The sequence below is a fragment of the Rhamphochromis sp. 'chilingali' genome (assembly GCF_963969265.1).
Source record: "Rhamphochromis sp. 'chilingali' genome assembly, chromosome: 19".
Classification (NCBI taxonomy): domain Eukaryota; kingdom Metazoa; phylum Chordata; class Actinopteri; order Cichliformes; family Cichlidae; genus Rhamphochromis; species Rhamphochromis sp. 'chilingali'.
The window spans coordinates 3,610,615-3,629,218 of NC_137946.1; the positions used below are offsets into that span (position 1 = coordinate 3,610,615).

At 41.9% G+C, this 18,604-nt stretch overlaps 1 protein-coding gene across 2 annotated transcripts in view; it reads right to left on the bottom strand.

Moving 5' to 3' along the window:
• Positions 1 to 5,399: 5,399 nt before the first annotated feature.
• Positions 5,400 to 18,604, bottom strand: part of slc8a2a (solute carrier family 8 member 2a) — a 32,158-nt gene continuing 18,953 nt past the window's right edge. For both annotated transcript variants that reach the window (XM_080867263.1, XM_080867264.1), the window contains exons 5-12: positions 15,875 to 16,153; positions 13,438 to 13,869; positions 12,821 to 13,182; positions 12,288 to 12,391; positions 9,795 to 9,907; positions 8,196 to 8,295; positions 7,126 to 7,392; positions 5,400 to 6,989 (exon numbers count right to left, since the gene is read on the bottom strand). In XM_080867263.1, the coding sequence (XP_080723389.1) occupies positions 6,613 to 6,989; positions 7,126 to 7,392; positions 8,196 to 8,295; positions 9,795 to 9,907; positions 12,288 to 12,391; positions 12,821 to 13,182; positions 13,438 to 13,869; positions 15,875 to 16,153 (2,034 nt within the window). In that variant the 3' untranslated portion in view covers positions 5,400 to 6,612. The remainder of the gene's footprint in view (positions 6,990 to 7,125; positions 7,393 to 8,195; positions 8,296 to 9,794; positions 9,908 to 12,287; positions 12,392 to 12,820; positions 13,183 to 13,437; positions 13,870 to 15,874; positions 16,154 to 18,604) is intronic.

An 18,604-nucleotide genomic window follows, 5' to 3' on the forward strand; every position in this document is an offset into this window, starting at 1 on the left:
CCAGCTGCAGAGAGAGCTGCTCAGTCCTAGATCCTGCAGTTTCCTTCAAGGGAACGATGGTATTGAATGCTGAGCTCTAATCTACAAACAGCCTTCTCACATATGTGTCTCTCTTCTCCAGGTGCGAGAGGGCAGTATGTAGTGTCGGGGCTATGGCATCATCAGATTTGGTCTATTTGGGATGTTTCTTGGGCCAATATTAGTGTAAGTATCTATCTAAATAATCGATCAAAATAATTCACATGTTCAGTACTAGAAGTTCCAGATGTGTGAATGTTGTAGCCACTGTTGAAAGTTCAGCAACAGTAAACTGTGTTGTGAAATGGAGACATTTATCTGAGCTACAGGACTCACATTCTCTGCTTTTACATACAAAGATGCCCTAAGGGAAAAAAGACAATACTCTAAGTCCAGCAGCAACATTTAAATTCAGCACATTAATGAAAAAAATGAATAGAAATAATCAAGCAATTATAAAATATATTAGTGGAAGGGTTAAATTTGCCCTTTTCACCAGTTAAGGTCTTGGATTTGGAATGAAAAGATGTGTGAATTGAAAAGAGTGTTTCCTTCATTAATATCTCTGGATGTTAGGTTGCAAAGTAACGTCCCCATCAGAAAAACAGAGACAGCAAAATAAAGTGAATGAAGGAGGATAACAAAATAAAAACAAATTAGGTGTGGGTTACAACAAAAATGCAATTAGAATTAGAATTGTACTGCAGCAAGCCACACCACGTTAATGTTATGGGAGAAAACCGAACTATATCATTCATGGAAATATGCATCCATGGAGCATATTCAGCCAATCACTGTGAAAACATCAGATTCAGCTGTAATATTACTGTTATGTATTATACATAACGTGCGTCCTCTAAGACCATGAAAATGGTTCTTTGCTAATCGCATGTATCATACTTATGGCACGTATTTGTAATTATAAAACACTTGTGTGGATACAGTGTTATGCAGCCTAATTGTCTTAATATTCATTTATTCTGACTCAAAATGGTCAGCAATGAAGGAGCTGTGAGTATTGGAAGCTGGGGAGGCTAATCCATGACTGATAATATTCCACTGTGCATTTTGTTCTCTCTAAGTATTGAGAGTGAGTATTAAAGTACTTACTGTTTTCCTTTCAGATTTAAAGTATGTGAGATTTGCATAGGTTGGCTCAGGGTGATGCTTTCTTTTTACAACCAGGACAGGAGAGAGAACAGGAGGAGAGTGCAGCTCTGATTAAGAGTGCAGCAGACTGATGAGACACCAGGAGAGCAGGAAAGGGGAAGAAGAGGAGAACAGATAAGACAGAGATGACAAAGTTTAATTATAACACAGTAAAAGCAGGAGCTGTGAGACAGTTTGACCTGATTTTACTATCAAATATACTAAACATCTTTAAAAAGGTATTTTTATCAAGTGAAAATCCAAACAATTACAGGGCTGGGCTAAGCTGCCAGTGTTTCAAGAGCAACGCCCCCTGATGACATCATTCCAAACATTACTGTAAATGATGGTGCCTGTAACTGTCCTCTGCCTACAAAACCGTGGGTTTAATTAGAAACATTAGAAAATAAAACAACAGGGTTTTTTTCTATTTCCAAAATGATAGAATCTGTGTTTCACCATTTCACAGGGCAGTGTCTCCGGCACTCCTGGAACAGCTGCAAGTGGACATCAGACAAATCTGTTCAGACAACCCAACTGCTCTCAGCGCGTCACACCCAGAGAACACAGTTATAACTGCCCTCCAACATACTCTTCAGCCACCAGGAGGAGCCTCCTGACCTTCACTGCACATACAAAGTTGTCACCATATGCTCCTTCTGTGCAGGTTGGTTTAGGGAGATGCTCTCTCACACACACACACACACACACACACACACACACACACACACACACACACACACACACACACACAGATGTGGATTTTGCCTCTAAGCTCTGAAATAATTCCAGGCAAGACAGACAGGTTTTAAGCTAACATAAAAGAATGCTAACTGGGGGGTTATTATAGTAACTGAGGACTCCATGGGACGACCCTGCGGTGAATTTGATGAGACGTCCAGTCCTGGGAAGATTGGCAACTCTCTTAAATAATTTTCACTTGTGAATAATCTTAATAATAATGATGGACTTCGAATTGTCCATGTAACCCTTGCCAAACTGATGGGCAGCAACTAAGATTATTGATGAAGATTAATCAAGTGTATCTGATTAACAGCACTTAGGTGTTATTTACTCTCTTCTTCTTATAAAAGTAGCAAGGATGCACTTCCAAATGCTTCTTTGTTCTGCTTTAGTTCTTGACAAATGAATAATGAGTGATATATATTATGTCTTGTTATGTCTGAGGTTTTATTAGAATTTTAGGGCCTGCTGAATACCACATGATTTTAGTAGAATTCAAACAGGGTGTGAAACACCAAGTACAGTTTCCACTGGGGAATTTTGAGGATTAAACACTTATTTGCTCATTTCTGGCAATTTTCTATGTACCAATACCTACCAGCTTATGGTAGATTTGTCCTTATTACTGACCTGGAAAATAATTCTATGAAAATCTCAGGCATTCTGTATTTGCTTTGAAAATATTATTTCCACTTTTGTCATTTCATAATATCACTCACATAGACACACAAGAAGATATGATTTATTCTTCTGTCTTTTTTATGTTTATCTGGTTACAGATGTGAGAAACAAATCAGCTTAAATGTGCACGTTTCACCTATTAATTAAAACTTCTCACATCAAATGGATGTGCATTAAATATTTGAGGCTGTTGTTGAGCTATGGATAAAATGTACAATTTTGCACACTGTTCTCGTGGCACTCACAGACTGCACGAAACATTACTGTGGTTCCTTGCCTGCAGGCTACACAATGAGAACCCTTGCCTTGGATCATCGCAAGTAAGATTTTGTTGCAGCAATAATGTAACTCTCAACAGGAGTCCAGTGTTTAGGACAGTTACAAGACAGAAAAGATATACAGTAACAAGATAAACACATTTCCTTTAGTGTAAAATATTCAAATAAATAAAGTAAACAATCCACTATCAAATCCCAACTGTTGTTGGATTTGATAGTATTTAAGTATTTAAGTATTGCTAATAGCAGCTTGGAAGTCATCTCAAAACAGCCTCATGCATGTATACGGTCAGTTCAGCAGGTTGTCTACTAATTGGAAGGTCGGTGCATCAATCTTTGGGTATTCCAGTTTGCATTTTGAAGTATCCTTGGGCAGTTTTCCTTGAGTGCATGCGTGTTATAGCGGATCTGAACAATTCAAGAGCTTGACAATACAAGACACCAACCAGACTGAATGTTGCGCTGCACAAGGTTGCTGTGCATACAAGTGGAGTTGCATGTGCTGTCCAACTTAGTAGATGGTGCCGTTCAGTCATGGCTATATGTTTCGAAACATTTTCATATAGACATATGTTCATTCATTATAAATACATAGGAGCAGGTGCTGATTTGTGGCCATGTTGCTCTCCCATTTTGAATACTTTGATCATATTTTTTGTATGTGGCTAAATACTGAACATATGGCCAGTAAGAAATTGCACACGTTTGCATGCTGTGGAAGCAAATTTTAACATTTAAGATATGACGAACCATACCTTTATTATCTGAAAAAAAGAGTCCCTTCACCAAAGAAGTGAAAACGTGAAGGAAAGACAGAGCGTGATCTGGATAAAACATCATCCTCTTCCTGGAGTCAGGGCTCTAAGACATGAAAACGTCAATAAATATGGCTATGGTTTTATTCTCGACATCACAATTATCACTTATTATCAGCAGTTGAAGACAGCTGACAACAAGTCAGCTAAACAACAACAGCTGGTTATAAGCTAACATTAAGCCAGTGGGCTAATGTTGTACTCAAGTGTCCTAAAAATCAAACTTTCCCTCTGAACAGCTTGATCATTTTTACGTGTTTATCTCTCCTGTCTTTTCTCGCCCCAAACCCCTCGCTGCAGATGGAGTCCCCTCCCTGAGCCTAGTCCTGCCAGATGCTTCTTCCTGGGGAGTTATTCTTTCCCACGTTTGATCCACTTCAAAGGAAGTTTCACCGTTGCTGGCTAACAGCAGCAAAAAAAGCAGAACTTACCAACAGGAAAGTTCAGGATATCCTTAACAACTCATGCCAGTATCGCAGTCATCAGTCAGAAGTGACTCGCATTGACTCACGTGTTCTGCACCGTCTTGAATCGCAGGTTGTAACTTGTGAATGATGCAGTGAGGAAAATGAGTCAGATAAAGGTTGGCCTTTTTACACCTTTTTCTGCACCATCACTTGCAAAGCCAATGAAGCGTGCACCTAGTTTCATCTGATACACCTGCCATAACTGCAGGATACAGCAAGCAGCAGCCCCTGTGCATAAGTGCAGTTAACAAGTTGTAAACAATCAGGAAAACATCTGATGCACAGAATGAATACTTCTATGATTTTTTTGTGAGTCTCCTGATGCTGTGAAGTTTAGATGCGATTTTTACTGTTGTTTGTGGTGTGGACTGCTTGAGAAAAAAAATCTTCATGTTTGGCTAAAGGTAATCGCAGCACATCACGAACATCTGCTCATTTGGGTTTGTTTTACAGTCCCAGGACCTGGGTACCTTGGGTAACAGTCAGTAATGATGAACTCTGCAGTCTAATGTGAGGCTCTCTGTAATACAGCTGAAGCTTGGCCCAAATTGGATCATGCAACAGCACAATGATCCCAAACACAGCAGCAAGGAAAAGAACCAAAGCTCAGTCAAAGTCTAGACCTCAACCCTGTTGAAATACTGCGGCACAAATGCCTGCAAGCATCAGTGAACTTAGGCAACACTTTAAAGAAGAGTGGGCTAAAACCACAACCACAACAAAGACTGATAAAGTCAGCTGCTTCAGGCTGCTATATATGGTTCTACAAGCTACTGAATCCTGGGTTGTAGAAAGTCTTTTATAAAGTGTTTTTATTTAAACATTTTCGTCTTCAAAGTCAACACCATCTTTAACTGACCCATGCCAAGGTAATATGTATTACTTGACGATTATTTGTCAACTCTTTGTCTTGTATAAGACGTGGTTTACACTGGATATTAGTGTCACTGGTCTTGGTCATGTGACCTATCGCAGGTGATTTAACCCCCCCCCCATGTTTCACAGGTTCAATAAATAAGGACATTGTCGTTCTTCAGTGAGTGGATCATCCATTCTTTTCTATGTTTAATAAAAAAAGAACAATAGCGTAAAACAAACCTTCCCTCTAATCAATCAACAAAGAAAAAAGGAAACAAAATACGCTGACATTCCTCTTCACATACCATTTAATGCTATCAGTGACTTTTCTCTACAATAAGAGGTGTTATCAGTTGCTCCCCAGCAACAGCAACTCATCTTGCTCTGCTTAAAATCTCAGATAGTGAATTTTTTAGGCTTTAATTGAGGTCCGACCTGCATGACATGTTATTATATTATATTAAATTATATATTATGTACTGATTTTTCTTTCTTTTAAGAGAAAAATATTTTTTAACCTCACTTTCCATGTTTTTTGGGTGCACAAACTTAAAATGCATCTGTTAAACACAGAACAGGTAAGTGTATAACCCCAATAAGTCATACCATCATGCTTACTTACGTGGACTTGAAGACAAACCTCATCGAGACACATGCAGTTAAAATTTAAATGTAATTATGACAACTTACAATAAATTACAACGTGCTTTTGTCAATAACAGTCAAATTCATAAAATTAGAAATACAATAACATTACACCATTGATAAATAAACAGATAAGACTACAGGGGTGAATGAATCGTTGTTTTCAAGGAGTCAAACTAAATGGCAGACACAAGGTGCTTATGAGAAATTCATCGTGTAACTTTTTATCAGTTTCACATTTCAATACTGGCTCCATGTAGTGTTGCTATTATCAATGCCTACAATGGGATCAAACTAAGCAGGTGCAGAGCGCTAAACATCAAACAGTGCCTCATGTCACCTAACGCAACACAGACACACAACTGAGCAGTGGGAGATATTTCATAACAGCAGCTTATTGCTTCTCCTGTGGACTGTCAAAAAAGCTCACTTGCTACTGAGTGGCCTGCAGTCTTCCTTCAAATCACCTGGATTCATGAATACTGACAACAATGAACTAACAAACAAAGTTTCTCTTTTTGCGAGAGAAACATATGAAGCAAAGTAGTGTTCTTCCAACTGTTATGTATCTGAGCAGCTTACTGTATGTAAACGCCTGAAATAGTCATCTTGTAAAATAAGCTCTGACCCAGACTCTACAGGTGTGGGGAGACATACGACCAAATCCTGGGCATCCAGGATGCGAGTCTCCAGGTATCAAGCAAAATCCAGCGACTTCACATCTATTCTGCTTTCTTAAAAAGCAGTCGCTGCACTTCATGAGGTGAAAATGAAGGAGTGCTGTCACAATAATTTCACAGTCCGGCAGCGGATGTTCCGTGGTTGAATCTGTGGTGTGTATACGTATGTTTCTAAACCGTAGCAGCAGATGTCAAATGATGACGGCAACTGTTTATCAGTGGGAGTTTTGTGTGTGTGTGTTATTGTGCAGGCATGACTCTCCACAGCTGTGCTCATTTAGAAGCCTTGTATATGGCAATAGGCCTCCAGGCTAGAGAAGAGGACGTAGAGGAACCAGAGTCCAAAGAACAGCAGTGAGGTAAGGACTTTGGGGACGCGTGGGCCTCCTAGTTCACCACCTATGGACGGCCTTCGGCGAAGCATTAACACTCCCATACACAAGAAGGCAAAAATGGTGAAAAGCGTGACAGAGAAGGCCAGTGATCCTGGGTCCACACGGAAAACCTTCCCTTTGACTTCCCAGTATATGGCAGACACAGACCAGGCCACACCTATGCCCAGAAACACATTAACTGCGTTACTTCCTGTCACGTTTCCCACAGACGCATCTGCGTACTGATCCTGCGTAGCAGCAACTTTACTAGCAAAGGTGTCTGGAAAAAAAAAACAGTCAAGTTAGAGAATGAGGCTAATCAGCTGTACATTCTTACATTCACTTTCCTAATTCAAACTTCTGCAATACAAGAGTGTTTACAACAACAACTATGACAACAAGAACACCTCACTAACCAGGAAGAGAAGTCCCCAGTGCTACAAAGACCACTGCAGTGACAGTGTCTCTCAGGCCGACGGTGCACCCGAAATGGGAGGCTAGGTCTCCGATAATGGCTGTTAAAATACCAATGACAGTGATTGACACTATGAAGCACGCCCAGCCATTCCAGTACCCTGTGGGTGGGACGCAAGCAAACAGGATCTTCCAGAAGATACAAAATATGTGCATGAAATAGTCGAAGCAGTTGGGCACTCGCTGCTCCTCTCCCTCATCCTCATCACCTGTTTACCAAGACACAGAGAAAGTAAATCAAACACGGCAAAAAAAAGAGAAGACGTCAATACCTGCAATCACACTTTGGGCCAATCACAGACCGCTTCATAGTATCAGATGAAGCTTTAACCCTGTAAGACCCAACGCATCAAAAAATATTATCAGTATTTAAAGCATCTTAAATCTTTCACATCCATGAGCCAAGGCGACGTTTACTGTACACTAGTCAGTTTTAACCACCAAAAGTTTATTGTTGAAGTTAGAGTTCTGTTTAGGGGCGATCGTGGCTCAAGAGTTGGGAGTTCGTCTTGTAATCGGAAGGTTGCCGGTTCGAGCCCCGGCTTGGACAGTCTCGGTCGTTGTGTCCTTGGGCAAGACACTTCACCCGTTGCCTACTGGTGGTGGTCAGAGGGCCCGGTGGCGCCAGTGTCCGGCAGCCTCGCCTCTGTCAGTGCGCCCCAGGGTGGCTGTGGCTACAATGTAGCTCCCATCACCAGTGGGTGACTGGGTGTGTAAAAGTGCTTTGGGGTCCTTAGGGACCAGTAAAGCGCTATACAAATACAGGCCATTTACCATTTACAACACAGAGACATTACCACACTTCCCAGTCCACATTGTGTCCATACCTGGTTTCAAAAGTACAAGTCTTAATTATAACGTTCACAAAGTCTTGTAATAAAATTACATGCAGTGCAATAAATTTCATGCATAAAGATTCACAGGCAAACCTGAATTTCAGAAATTTACAAGTGAAGCTCCAAAAAAATGACAAAAACACAAAACAATAAATAAATACAAAGATGCCACTGACCTGCACTGACTGTGACCGCCCCGATGAACTGCTCTTTCCATGAGCGCGTACCAATCACCACGGCCAGATTTGTATCCTTGAGCAGTTTGTCCACAGTGTTCTGTTGCAACAAATTAAATATGTTGGTAATCAAGCAGAAACAATCATTGCTTACATGGATGCATACACAACAGATGGGTTCACATTACACAGTTTCAAGACTTTTTTCAAACCACGTCTCAAATGTCTTTTCATTTTAACTTGTTTTGTTATTTAACACACACCCCGACACCAAAAAGAATAAATACTATTTAAATGATCATTCATCTATCTAATTGAGAATAAGAACACATATTGGCCACTTAATTAGGTATACCTGTTCAACTGCTCTTTAACATAAATATCTAATCAGCCAATCACACAGCAGCTTAAAGCGTTTAGGCATGTACGCAGAGTCAACACAACCTGCTCAAGTTCAAACAGAGCATCAGAATGTGGAAGAAAAGTGATTTAAGTGACTCTGAATGTGGTGTGGTTGTTTGAGAAACTGCTGATCCACTGGGATTTTCCTTCACACTAGAATTTAAGGAGAACGGTCAGAGAAAGACTGGTCAATGAGTGCCAGTTCTCTGGGTGAAACTGCCCTGGTGAAGTCAGAGCAGAAAAGCTAGACTGTTTCAAGCGGATAGGAAAGCAGCAGCAACTCACATTGTTGCCCGGTCTAATCAGTCTAATTAGTTCTGTTGCCACATTTGGATGGTCAGAATCTGGCAGGGTGGATCCATCCTACCCTGTATTAACAGTTTAGTTCTGCAGTAATGATATAATATTATGAGGCATTTTTTCTTGGCACACTTTCATCCCTTTATAATCCCAAGTGTTAGGATAGTGTGCCTTGTCACACAGCTCTAATCATCTCAAACTTGATTGTTAAACATAACGATGAGTTCAATGTACTCAAACGGTCTCCACAGTCAGCAGAGTACCTTTCAAGAGATTTGAAACTGAGAAATCTGCAGCAACTGAGTCATGCTGTCATGTTAACATGGACCAAACTGAGTAATGCGTCCAGCATCGTGCTAAATCTCTGCCATGAAGAATAAATGTATTTTTGAAGGCAAAAGGGGTTTGAACCTGGTATTATACAGGTATACCTAATATAGTGGCTGATGGGTATAAACACAGTACCAAATGAGATGGACTTAGTCAAGCAGTGCTTACACAATACACAATGTACACATACATTCCTTCTATGTATGGGAAATAAAGGTACATGGAATGAAATAAAATAGATAGATTGGAAGCAGATGAGTATCAAACAGCGCGTGAGTAGAAACTGTACCTGGTCTAGTACTCCATTGGGACTCTGACGCACAACAAGGCAGCAGGAGGTTAGTGAAGAAAACCACATACTTGTACAATCTTACACATTTATTTTTCAAAGTTTTTAAAGGAATTTGTCCAAATTTGCAAGTAAAGTTCTGGTTTAATTTGTCAATCTTCAGGCTGCATGTGTTTAACATAACTTCATGTCAGTAACTGCCACTTTACTTGCAGTGTAACACTTGTATGAGCATCATAATATAAGAAACAAACACCCCCCACTCACTCCACACACACCTTAAACTCACAGGACTCCTCTATGATGACCTCTAGCCTGCTGTGCTCTCCAAGAATGGGTTTTCCCATCTCAGAGATCCTCCTGGCCTGTTCCTCCTCAGGGGTGGGATTCACTGTGAGAGAGAGCAGACAGGAGATCACTATTCAAGCCTTAATGATATCTTACACACGTGCTCTTAACCTCAGTTGAAGCTAAGGTGAAGAAAAATAGCACACTAGCACAATGTAACATGTTATATAGTAGCTTCTGCATTTTTAACCATTTACAACTGGTTGTAAATTTTGCCATCAGAGTGGGAAGACAAGTGCACAGTACAGTGCATCAATTACATTATATTGCCAAAGGTATTCACTCACCCATCCAAATTATTATATTGAGGTGTTTCAATCGCCTCGGCAGGCAGACTGCTTCCACAAACACACTCAGGAGCTCAGTGTATTCTACTGTGGTATTGCAATGAGATGTCACCTGTCTAACAAGTTATGACATGTCCTCACTGATAAATATATCCACAGGCAACTGTTAGTGGTATTATAACAAAGTGAAAGCAATTGGGAACAACAGAAACTTGGACACTTAGATCGCTGAGGTGCATAGTGCACAGAGGTCATCAACTCTCTGCAGATTCAATCGCTACAGACCTCCAAACTTCATGTGGCCTTCAGATTAGCTCAACAACAGTGTGTAGAGAGCTTCATGGAATGGGTTTCCATGACCGAGCAGCCGCATTAGAGCCGTACATCACCCAGAGCAATGCAAAGCGTCAGACGCAGTGGTGTAAAGCACACCGCCACTGGACTCTGGAGCAGTGGAGACATGTTCTCTGGAGAGACAAATCATGCTTCTCTATCTAGCAAGTCTGGGTTTGGTGGTTGCCAGGAGAACGTTACTTGTCTGATGCTTTGTGCTAACTGTAAAGTTTGGTGGAGGGGTGATTATGGTGTGGGGTTGTTTTTCAGGAAATAGGCTTGGCCCCCATAGTTCCAATGAAAGGAGCTCTTAATGCTTGTGGTGGCAGATTTCTTTTGTATTAATCATATGTTTTAATCATATCACATTAGTAATAGTAATATCGCTTTCTCACTTTAGTATAGCAAGATCAGTCCTGTCACCAGTTGTATGCATGCATGTAGAATGTTATCACAAGTGGACCCCAAGTTTTATTACGCCTTCACAGTGGATCCATTGTAGACGGACATCCTGCTCAAGGGAGGTTTTAAGGATGGGGCTGAAGGTAAAGCCCCCCCCCCCACCCGTGAGATGGGCCAACATGTAAGAGTTGTGGAAGCTGACATATCCATATTGCAATATGTTATTAAACCACTTCAAAATGCTCCCTGGGGGTGTTTGCAGGTTATTTAAAATTTCCACAACATGTCCTGACCTCTACCTGAGGTCAACTGCCTACTTGTCTAATATCAGTGTCTGACCTCACAAATATGCTTCTGGAAGAATCGTCAAAAATTCCCATAAACCCATCAACACACTCCTAAACCTTGTGGAAAGCATTCCCAACAGAGTTGAAGCTTTTCCTGGCCCAAAGATGGTTTCTGCTTGCTTGAGTGAAATGTGCTCACCTGGGTTGCACATAAGCTAGCCAGGTTTTCCAGTCTTTCTACTTGTACTTCCCGAGTGTTTGGCCCTCTTCACAAGCACATTTAGTGTTTCATCCTCTGGCCCTGCCACTATTTTTTTAATAAAAACACAAACCCGTGGAATAAATATTAATGTATTCATAAACGTTTTACAGACGTCTTCATGCCCATTGAGACAAACTCACAAATTGACAGTAAGGTATTAAAGTGAGTGTAAAAAGAAGCAAGAGCTTGGGCGTTCACTGAGCTCAAAACAAGAAATGCAAATTTCTGCTGATAGTGCAAAACGACCACTTCACACTGTCACATTTAGGGCCAAGGATTTGGAATTTCAAAATAATAGCCAGCTATTTTAAAATGCTGCACAGATCACATGCAAAACCACACCCAAACAATCTTACCCTGGTTTAGCAGCAGTGCTGTGAACAAAGACAGATAATGACTGAGTACAAGCAATATTTTCATGCTGTGATAAAACAGCCTTACACTCATTTCCCTTCTGAACTTCCACAAAAATTATTTTATACACGACTACTTCTTTCCCCTCCACTGGCATGCAAATATCCAATTTCTGCATCTTTTTGACACAATGAGGTTACACGAACAAATAATTACACCAGTAACTCATAATTAGCTGTAGCGTCTGTGCTGCAGTGAAACAGAGACAGTAGTGAACGCCTGCGTGTGAGGTTACTTGCAGCATTCAGCTGCGTGTGTTGTTGTTACTGTTTTGATACTTGATCTTGCACATTGATGCGATCTAATGCTTTCTATTAGTGTAGATGAGAAAGGAAAAACAGACTACAACTGTTATCTTATACTAATTTTTTTAAGTGACAGAGTCATGAGAAGTCACTTTAACATTAAAAATGAAATCTGAAATAATTACACACTCACAAGAGAGTCCTCGCTTTAGCCATTTGGGGTCGTCAAGCACAATGAAGAAGTTTTCCTGCTTTTCATACTCCTCCACGTTTATAATGCACACTCGCAATGTCTGACTGAAGACACAAGCACACACACAGACAAACACACACGCACTTATTTCTATACAGAACAGTTCTGTGATTTTACACAGGAAGAAAAACTCAGAAATACAACATAGTCTCTGCTTCTTAAGCATCTGCACCTATATATATGTAACATGCATAGGTAATGTCCAATGAACTGAATTTACCAGTTGACACACCTGAGCTCAATAGTGAATGAATAGGCTCATAGCAAAGACTGTGAATACTTTCATAAAATTGCAAAAATTTCAAGCAGACCTTTTTTTATTCGTCACTTTGTGTGACTTAAAGTGAAAAATAAATATAGGCTTAAGTTTTAGCACCGAAGCCAAAGTAGAGATGTCAGGAATGACAGCTTATAGCTAGATTAACAGTGTGCCCCTATCTCCCAGTCATTGCCTCTATGTTACTATACCTTACCTGGTCTGCTCATTGGTGAATTCCAGCTCCCCTCTGGTCTCCTCGTAGTCCACTCCTGCCTTGGCGCTGCCATCTTCCGTATGGTACGGCACAGCAACTGTGCCCCTGGACCCCGAGTTCCTCAACACAGTCACCGTCAGGATGCCTGTGCTCTCACTCACCCGCAGCACATGCTGCTCAAAGGTGAAGATGCCAGCATGATCGTCGTCCAAGATGGTGACCGTAGCAACCAGCGGCTCCACTAGTCTCCCTTTGGGTGGAGTCCCCATCCCTTCATTTCCACCCTCCTCTAACCTCAGGTTCTGAAGGCGCACAAAGAAATGCTCATCCTCTTCAAAGATGTCATCATCCAGGATCCTCACCTGGAGAGAGCAAAGTATTTTAAAGTTACATTCCTTCCAGATGCACGTGGTTGTTAACCATTTTATTGAACATTCACTACAATTAAATTCTCAGAATGACAGATTCTTTGATCCCACTGATGACAGACACCACAACTATAGGGGAGAAATCTAGATTCCTGGTCACCTCTCCAGAACAATTTTTGTGTTTGACACTTGACAGTGACGATAAACGTTAAACACTGACACTAACATTAGCTTTTTTTCCTTTCTTACCTTGATTTCTTTGTGGGTCTCCCCTGGTTTGAACACCAGGGTTCCCTCAGTAAATTCATAGTCTGCTCCAGCATTGGCAGAACCATTTTCTGTACAGTAGTCCACATAGAATGTATTCTGACCAGTTCCCCCATCGAGGATCACCCCCAGGGTCAGAGAGCCACAGTTCTCCGTGCACTGATACTGGGAGCTTTCAAAACAAATGTGCGAGCACGTGGCCTTATCAGTCTCGTGGCCTGAACGTCGCGCGTGCTCAACAGCATGTTTCTTTAATATGTTACCAGCACCGATCATCATGCGAGTCGCCTGGACACGGTAGAAGGCACGGCTCTTCTTCTGGTGAACCAGGGCAGAGTAGTTGGCCATCTCGATCAGCTGGTCCAAATCTTTGTCTGGGTGTTTCTCCTTAAGATCTTTCAAGATGCGGACAACCTATCAGAGCAGGAGAACTAGTAGTCAGACTAGGTCTTGTGTTTACACAGATATGTGTGTTGCTTAATGTTATGTAAAAACGCCCTTTAAAAACGATTTGCTCAACAGTGTCTTACAAGAAGAGATTTTATTGTAACTATCCAGACAGGGTTTGCAGTGGGGATGTGAAGAGGGATGCTCACACCAGAACGAAAATAAATATCTTAGTTTGCGATGACACAACATGTCGTTGTTTCTTTGACGACCTGTCTGCTCTTCTGCAATTCCCTTATTGAGACTCCAACTGAGATAAAATCTTATTTGCTTCAGGAAACGTGATAATGAACTGCCACTATTTAATATTACATGTACTTTGTATTTATTTTATTTGCTATGGACCCATGCGTATCTTTAATAAAGTGAAACTAAACTAAAAACTAATGTCTAGTGTGACCATTAAATATGACTGTTTATAAACTCACTGAGCTCTAAACAAAAATGAACTGATTGGAAATGTGTGCAGTAGCAGTAAGAACTTTACATGCATTCATCATGAGCATGAACATGAAAATACATACATACACCCCCACTAATATTTGGCTACATTTTAGTGGGTTTGCCATCAACGAGCTGTTAGCATAGTTTTGGCCACACTTCTTGGAAGAATTTGTAGTGTTCACTTAAATTAGTTGGTTTCTCGGCACAGATCTGGCTTTGGAGCAATTTTCAACATGGTTAAGGGGAGGAGCTTTGGTACTCAAAGATAACCAGTTTAAACAATGTACATAGCTGCAGATTATTTAGATGTGGGACCACTTTGCCACGATTTAGAAGAAGACATCGTGACATCACCACAGACTGAGAGGCTGCAGACCAAGAAAGAAGTCCATGCTCCTTCTCTAAAATGTGCAGCTGCCCACATGGACAAGCCAAATGCTTTCTGGGCAAAAATTTATGGTCAGATGAAACAAAGATTGAGATATTTGGTCACAATGACAAGACATATATTGGGAAGAGTAAAGGTAAGGCTTTCTGAAGATCGTATTAGCGGTCAAGAATTGTTGTGGCAGCATCACATTCAGTTCATGCAGCAAAGCATGAAGTGGATGGAATAATGAAGACTGAGGACTGCCTCCAAATTCTTCAGCTTCACCTTAATTCAACAGCTACACAGTTGAAACCTGGTCTCAGTTGGGTGTTTGAATAGAATAATGATTCCAAGCACACATCAAAACTGGTTTTGTAATGGGTAAAGTAAGCAAAGGTAACATCAGGTTACTGGAACGGCCTCCCCAAAATTCCGGCCTCAATCCTAATCAAAATTTGTTGACTTTGCTTGAAACTGGTCAAATATCCAGTCAGAATTACAGCAGTTGCTTGCTGATGGCTACCAAAAGTACCTGGTTGAGGTGGAACTTGTTGAGGAACATTTAACCATTAGTGTGGATACAAGCAAAGTTTTGACCCTGAGTGGATTAAAGTAAAACAAAATCAAACTTGTGCAACCCAATGCTTGTTTTTCAGTCATTCAAGATATATGCTGTATAATTATTCCAGTCTGGATAAAGAACCGATCAAAGAAATCACTAGAAAATAAACTTATCATGACATTCATGTCATTGACGAGATATTTGGCCATAACTAAATGTATATCAGAGGGGCAGATCAGGCTAAGCGGTTAGCAGACAAAGTTAGAGGCAAGGTCGAGATGGTTCGGACAGGTGCCAAAGAGGCAAAGAAGGATATATTGGACAAAGGATTTTGAAGATGTAGCTGCCAGGCAGGAGGAAAAAAAGAAGACCACAGAGGAGATTCATGGATGTAGTGAAGGGGGGCATGCTGAGGGTTGGTGCTAGAAACAGGGTGAGATAGAGGACGATGATCAGCTGCGCTGACCCCTACAGGGAGCAGAGTTCTAATTAGCTAAAACAAAACAGATGTTAAACCTGAAATTAATGGAGAAAAAAAACGCTCTTTTAAAGCCTTCAGGCTGAGTGGCTCAATAAGACGTTTGCCTGAGTCTTACCTCATCTTTGTTCGGGTCTAGTTCATTGCCTGTCTGCACAGAGACCGTAACAGTGGAGGAGTTTCCAGGGCATGCACTGCTGTCTGACAGCTTTCCGTCCACGATCATGTCAATGCCTTTGGGAGCAAGGTCCCCTTCCATTTCCACCACGATGCCGTGCCTCTTGTCAGCACGGTAACGCTTGTGCATGTATTTGTAGAAGAGTAGGCGGCGGTCAGCGATCCAAGCCAAGATCACACACACCGGAAAATACAGCAGCGTCACTATGGCCTCCCACACCTGATTATGCAGGCAACATGAAAAATAATCAGTTACTCATTTGATATATTAAAAATAGAATAAAAGGTATGTGTATACCTTTTAGCTAATTAGATGTTTGGGTGAGTTTTAGAAACACAACATCTAAAAATACAGACTGTGGGTGTGCAAAGGGTTACCAAGTGAGGATTTACCAAACCTTGTAATACAGCTCGTAATATTTTGAATGTCATGTAAGATTCAGTATTTAAGATCCCCGCATCTGTTTGAAGATTCTTGCCACTTACATTTTCCACCGTTTCCTTTTGTTCTTTACAGCAGAATTCAGGTGTTGATTTAAATATTTGTTTTCTTGCTAATCTGTCGTCCGTACATGAACACTGCAAAGTGCAACAGTGAGCCACCACTTCTGTGTCTGCAGCTCAGTCATGTGATGCTTTGCTTTGCCCTTCTGCCATGCAGAGATGTAGTTTTTATGAGTATTATTGATCTTTCAGGTCTTCCACAGTTTCCTCTTACTGACATTTCAGGTTCTTTCAAACTAATTGATGCCAACGAAGCACATGGGCATAGGGAAGCTATAAAAAGATATTTTCAGATCTGCTGCTTAGGCATAAGATTGTTAGGATTGCCACATTTGGTAGAATTGGTATGATTATTACTTTCTGATGAAAGAAAGTAAATTTAGCAGAGAGTAAATTTGAACAAACATTTGAAATGAACTGAATCATTTCTTCAACAGATTTGACTCAGCCATGAGGCAGTCTGCAACATCGGCTGCAGACTCACCCACCCCCACTGCTGCTGTTCCACCTCAGACACTTCACACCTCCTCTATTCACCCTGCTCACTCCCCCCCACCCCCAACAACAGCATCCAATACACACTCAACACAAGGCTCCAGCCTGTCTCTCTCAACCACCCAGGTTAGGAGGGAACTGAGGAGGATTAATGGCAAGAAGGCAGCGGGTCCAGATGGCATCAGCTCGAGGGTCGTCAGGTCCTGCGCGGACCAACTGTGTGGGGTGATGGAGCACCTCTTCAACCTGAGCCTGAGGTTGGGAAGAGTCCCACAGCTCTGGAAAACCTCCTGTGTTGTACCAGTGCCAAAGACTTCAAGCCCCAAGGACCTCAACAGCTACAGGCCGGTGGCTCTGACATCCCACCTGATGAAGACCCTGGAGCGGTTGGTCCTGGCTCAGCTTCGGCGCCTAATAAGCTCATCACTGGACCCACTTCAGTTTGCCTACCAGCCTGGCATTGGAGCGGATGATGCCGTCATTCACCTCCTACATCGTTCCCTCGCTCACCTGGAGACCGCTGGAAGCACTGTGAGAATCATGTTCTTTGATTTCTCCAGTGCCTTCAACACCATTCTTCCCTCGGTTCTAAAGGACAAGCTGGTGAACTCTGGAGTGGACCATCACCTCACTACCTGGATCCTGGACTACCTCACCGACCGACCACAGTATGTGAGGACTCAGGGCTGTGTGTCGGACAGGGTCGTCTGCAGTACGGGGGCCCCACAGGGAACGGTTCTGGCTCCGTTCCTCTTCACCATCTACACTGCAGACTTCTCCCACAATTCCACCCAGTGCTTCCTGCAGAAGTTCTCTGATGACTCTGCAATAGTCGGCCTCATCACTGATGGGGACGACAAGGAGTACAGAGGACTGACTCAAGACTTTGTGGACTGGTGCCAGCTGAACTACCTCCAGATCAACGCCAGTAAAACCAAGGAGCTGGTGGTAGACTTCCGCAGGCACAAGCATTCTCCACTGCAACCACTGAACATCCAAGGTATGGACATTGAGGCTGTGGACAGCTACAGGTACCTTGGTGTTCATCTGAACAATAGACTGGACTGGACTCATAACTCAGACGCCCTCTACAGGAAAGGGCAGAGCAGGCTGTACCTGCTGCGGAGACTCAGGTCGTTTGGAGTGGAGGGCCCACTCCTGAAGAAATTCTATGACTCTGTTGTGGCTTCTGCTATCTTTTATGGCGTGGTCTGCTGGGGCGGCAGCATCTCTGCTGGGGACAGGAAGAGACTGAACAGGGTGATCCAAAGGGCCAGCTCTGTTCTAGGATGCCCTCTGGACCCAGTGGAGGTGGTGAGTGACAGGAGAACGGCGGCTAAGCTGTCATCCCTGATGGACAACATCTCCCACCCCATGCAGCAGACTGTGACAGCACTGAGCAGCTCCTTCAGTGGGAGACTGCGGCACCCACGGTGTGGGACGGAGAGATTTCGCAGGTCTTTCCTCCCCACTGCTGTCAGACTCCATAATAAAGACTTTAACTGATCAAGCACACACATCCATACATATGCAATAATACTAAGTGCAATAATCCTTTCTGTCATCGTTGTATTTTTACTCAGTTGTATATAGTATTTGTATTCTATTTTTATCTTATTGTATATTTATTTTATTTTATTCTACTGTATATAGTATTTTATTTTATTCTATT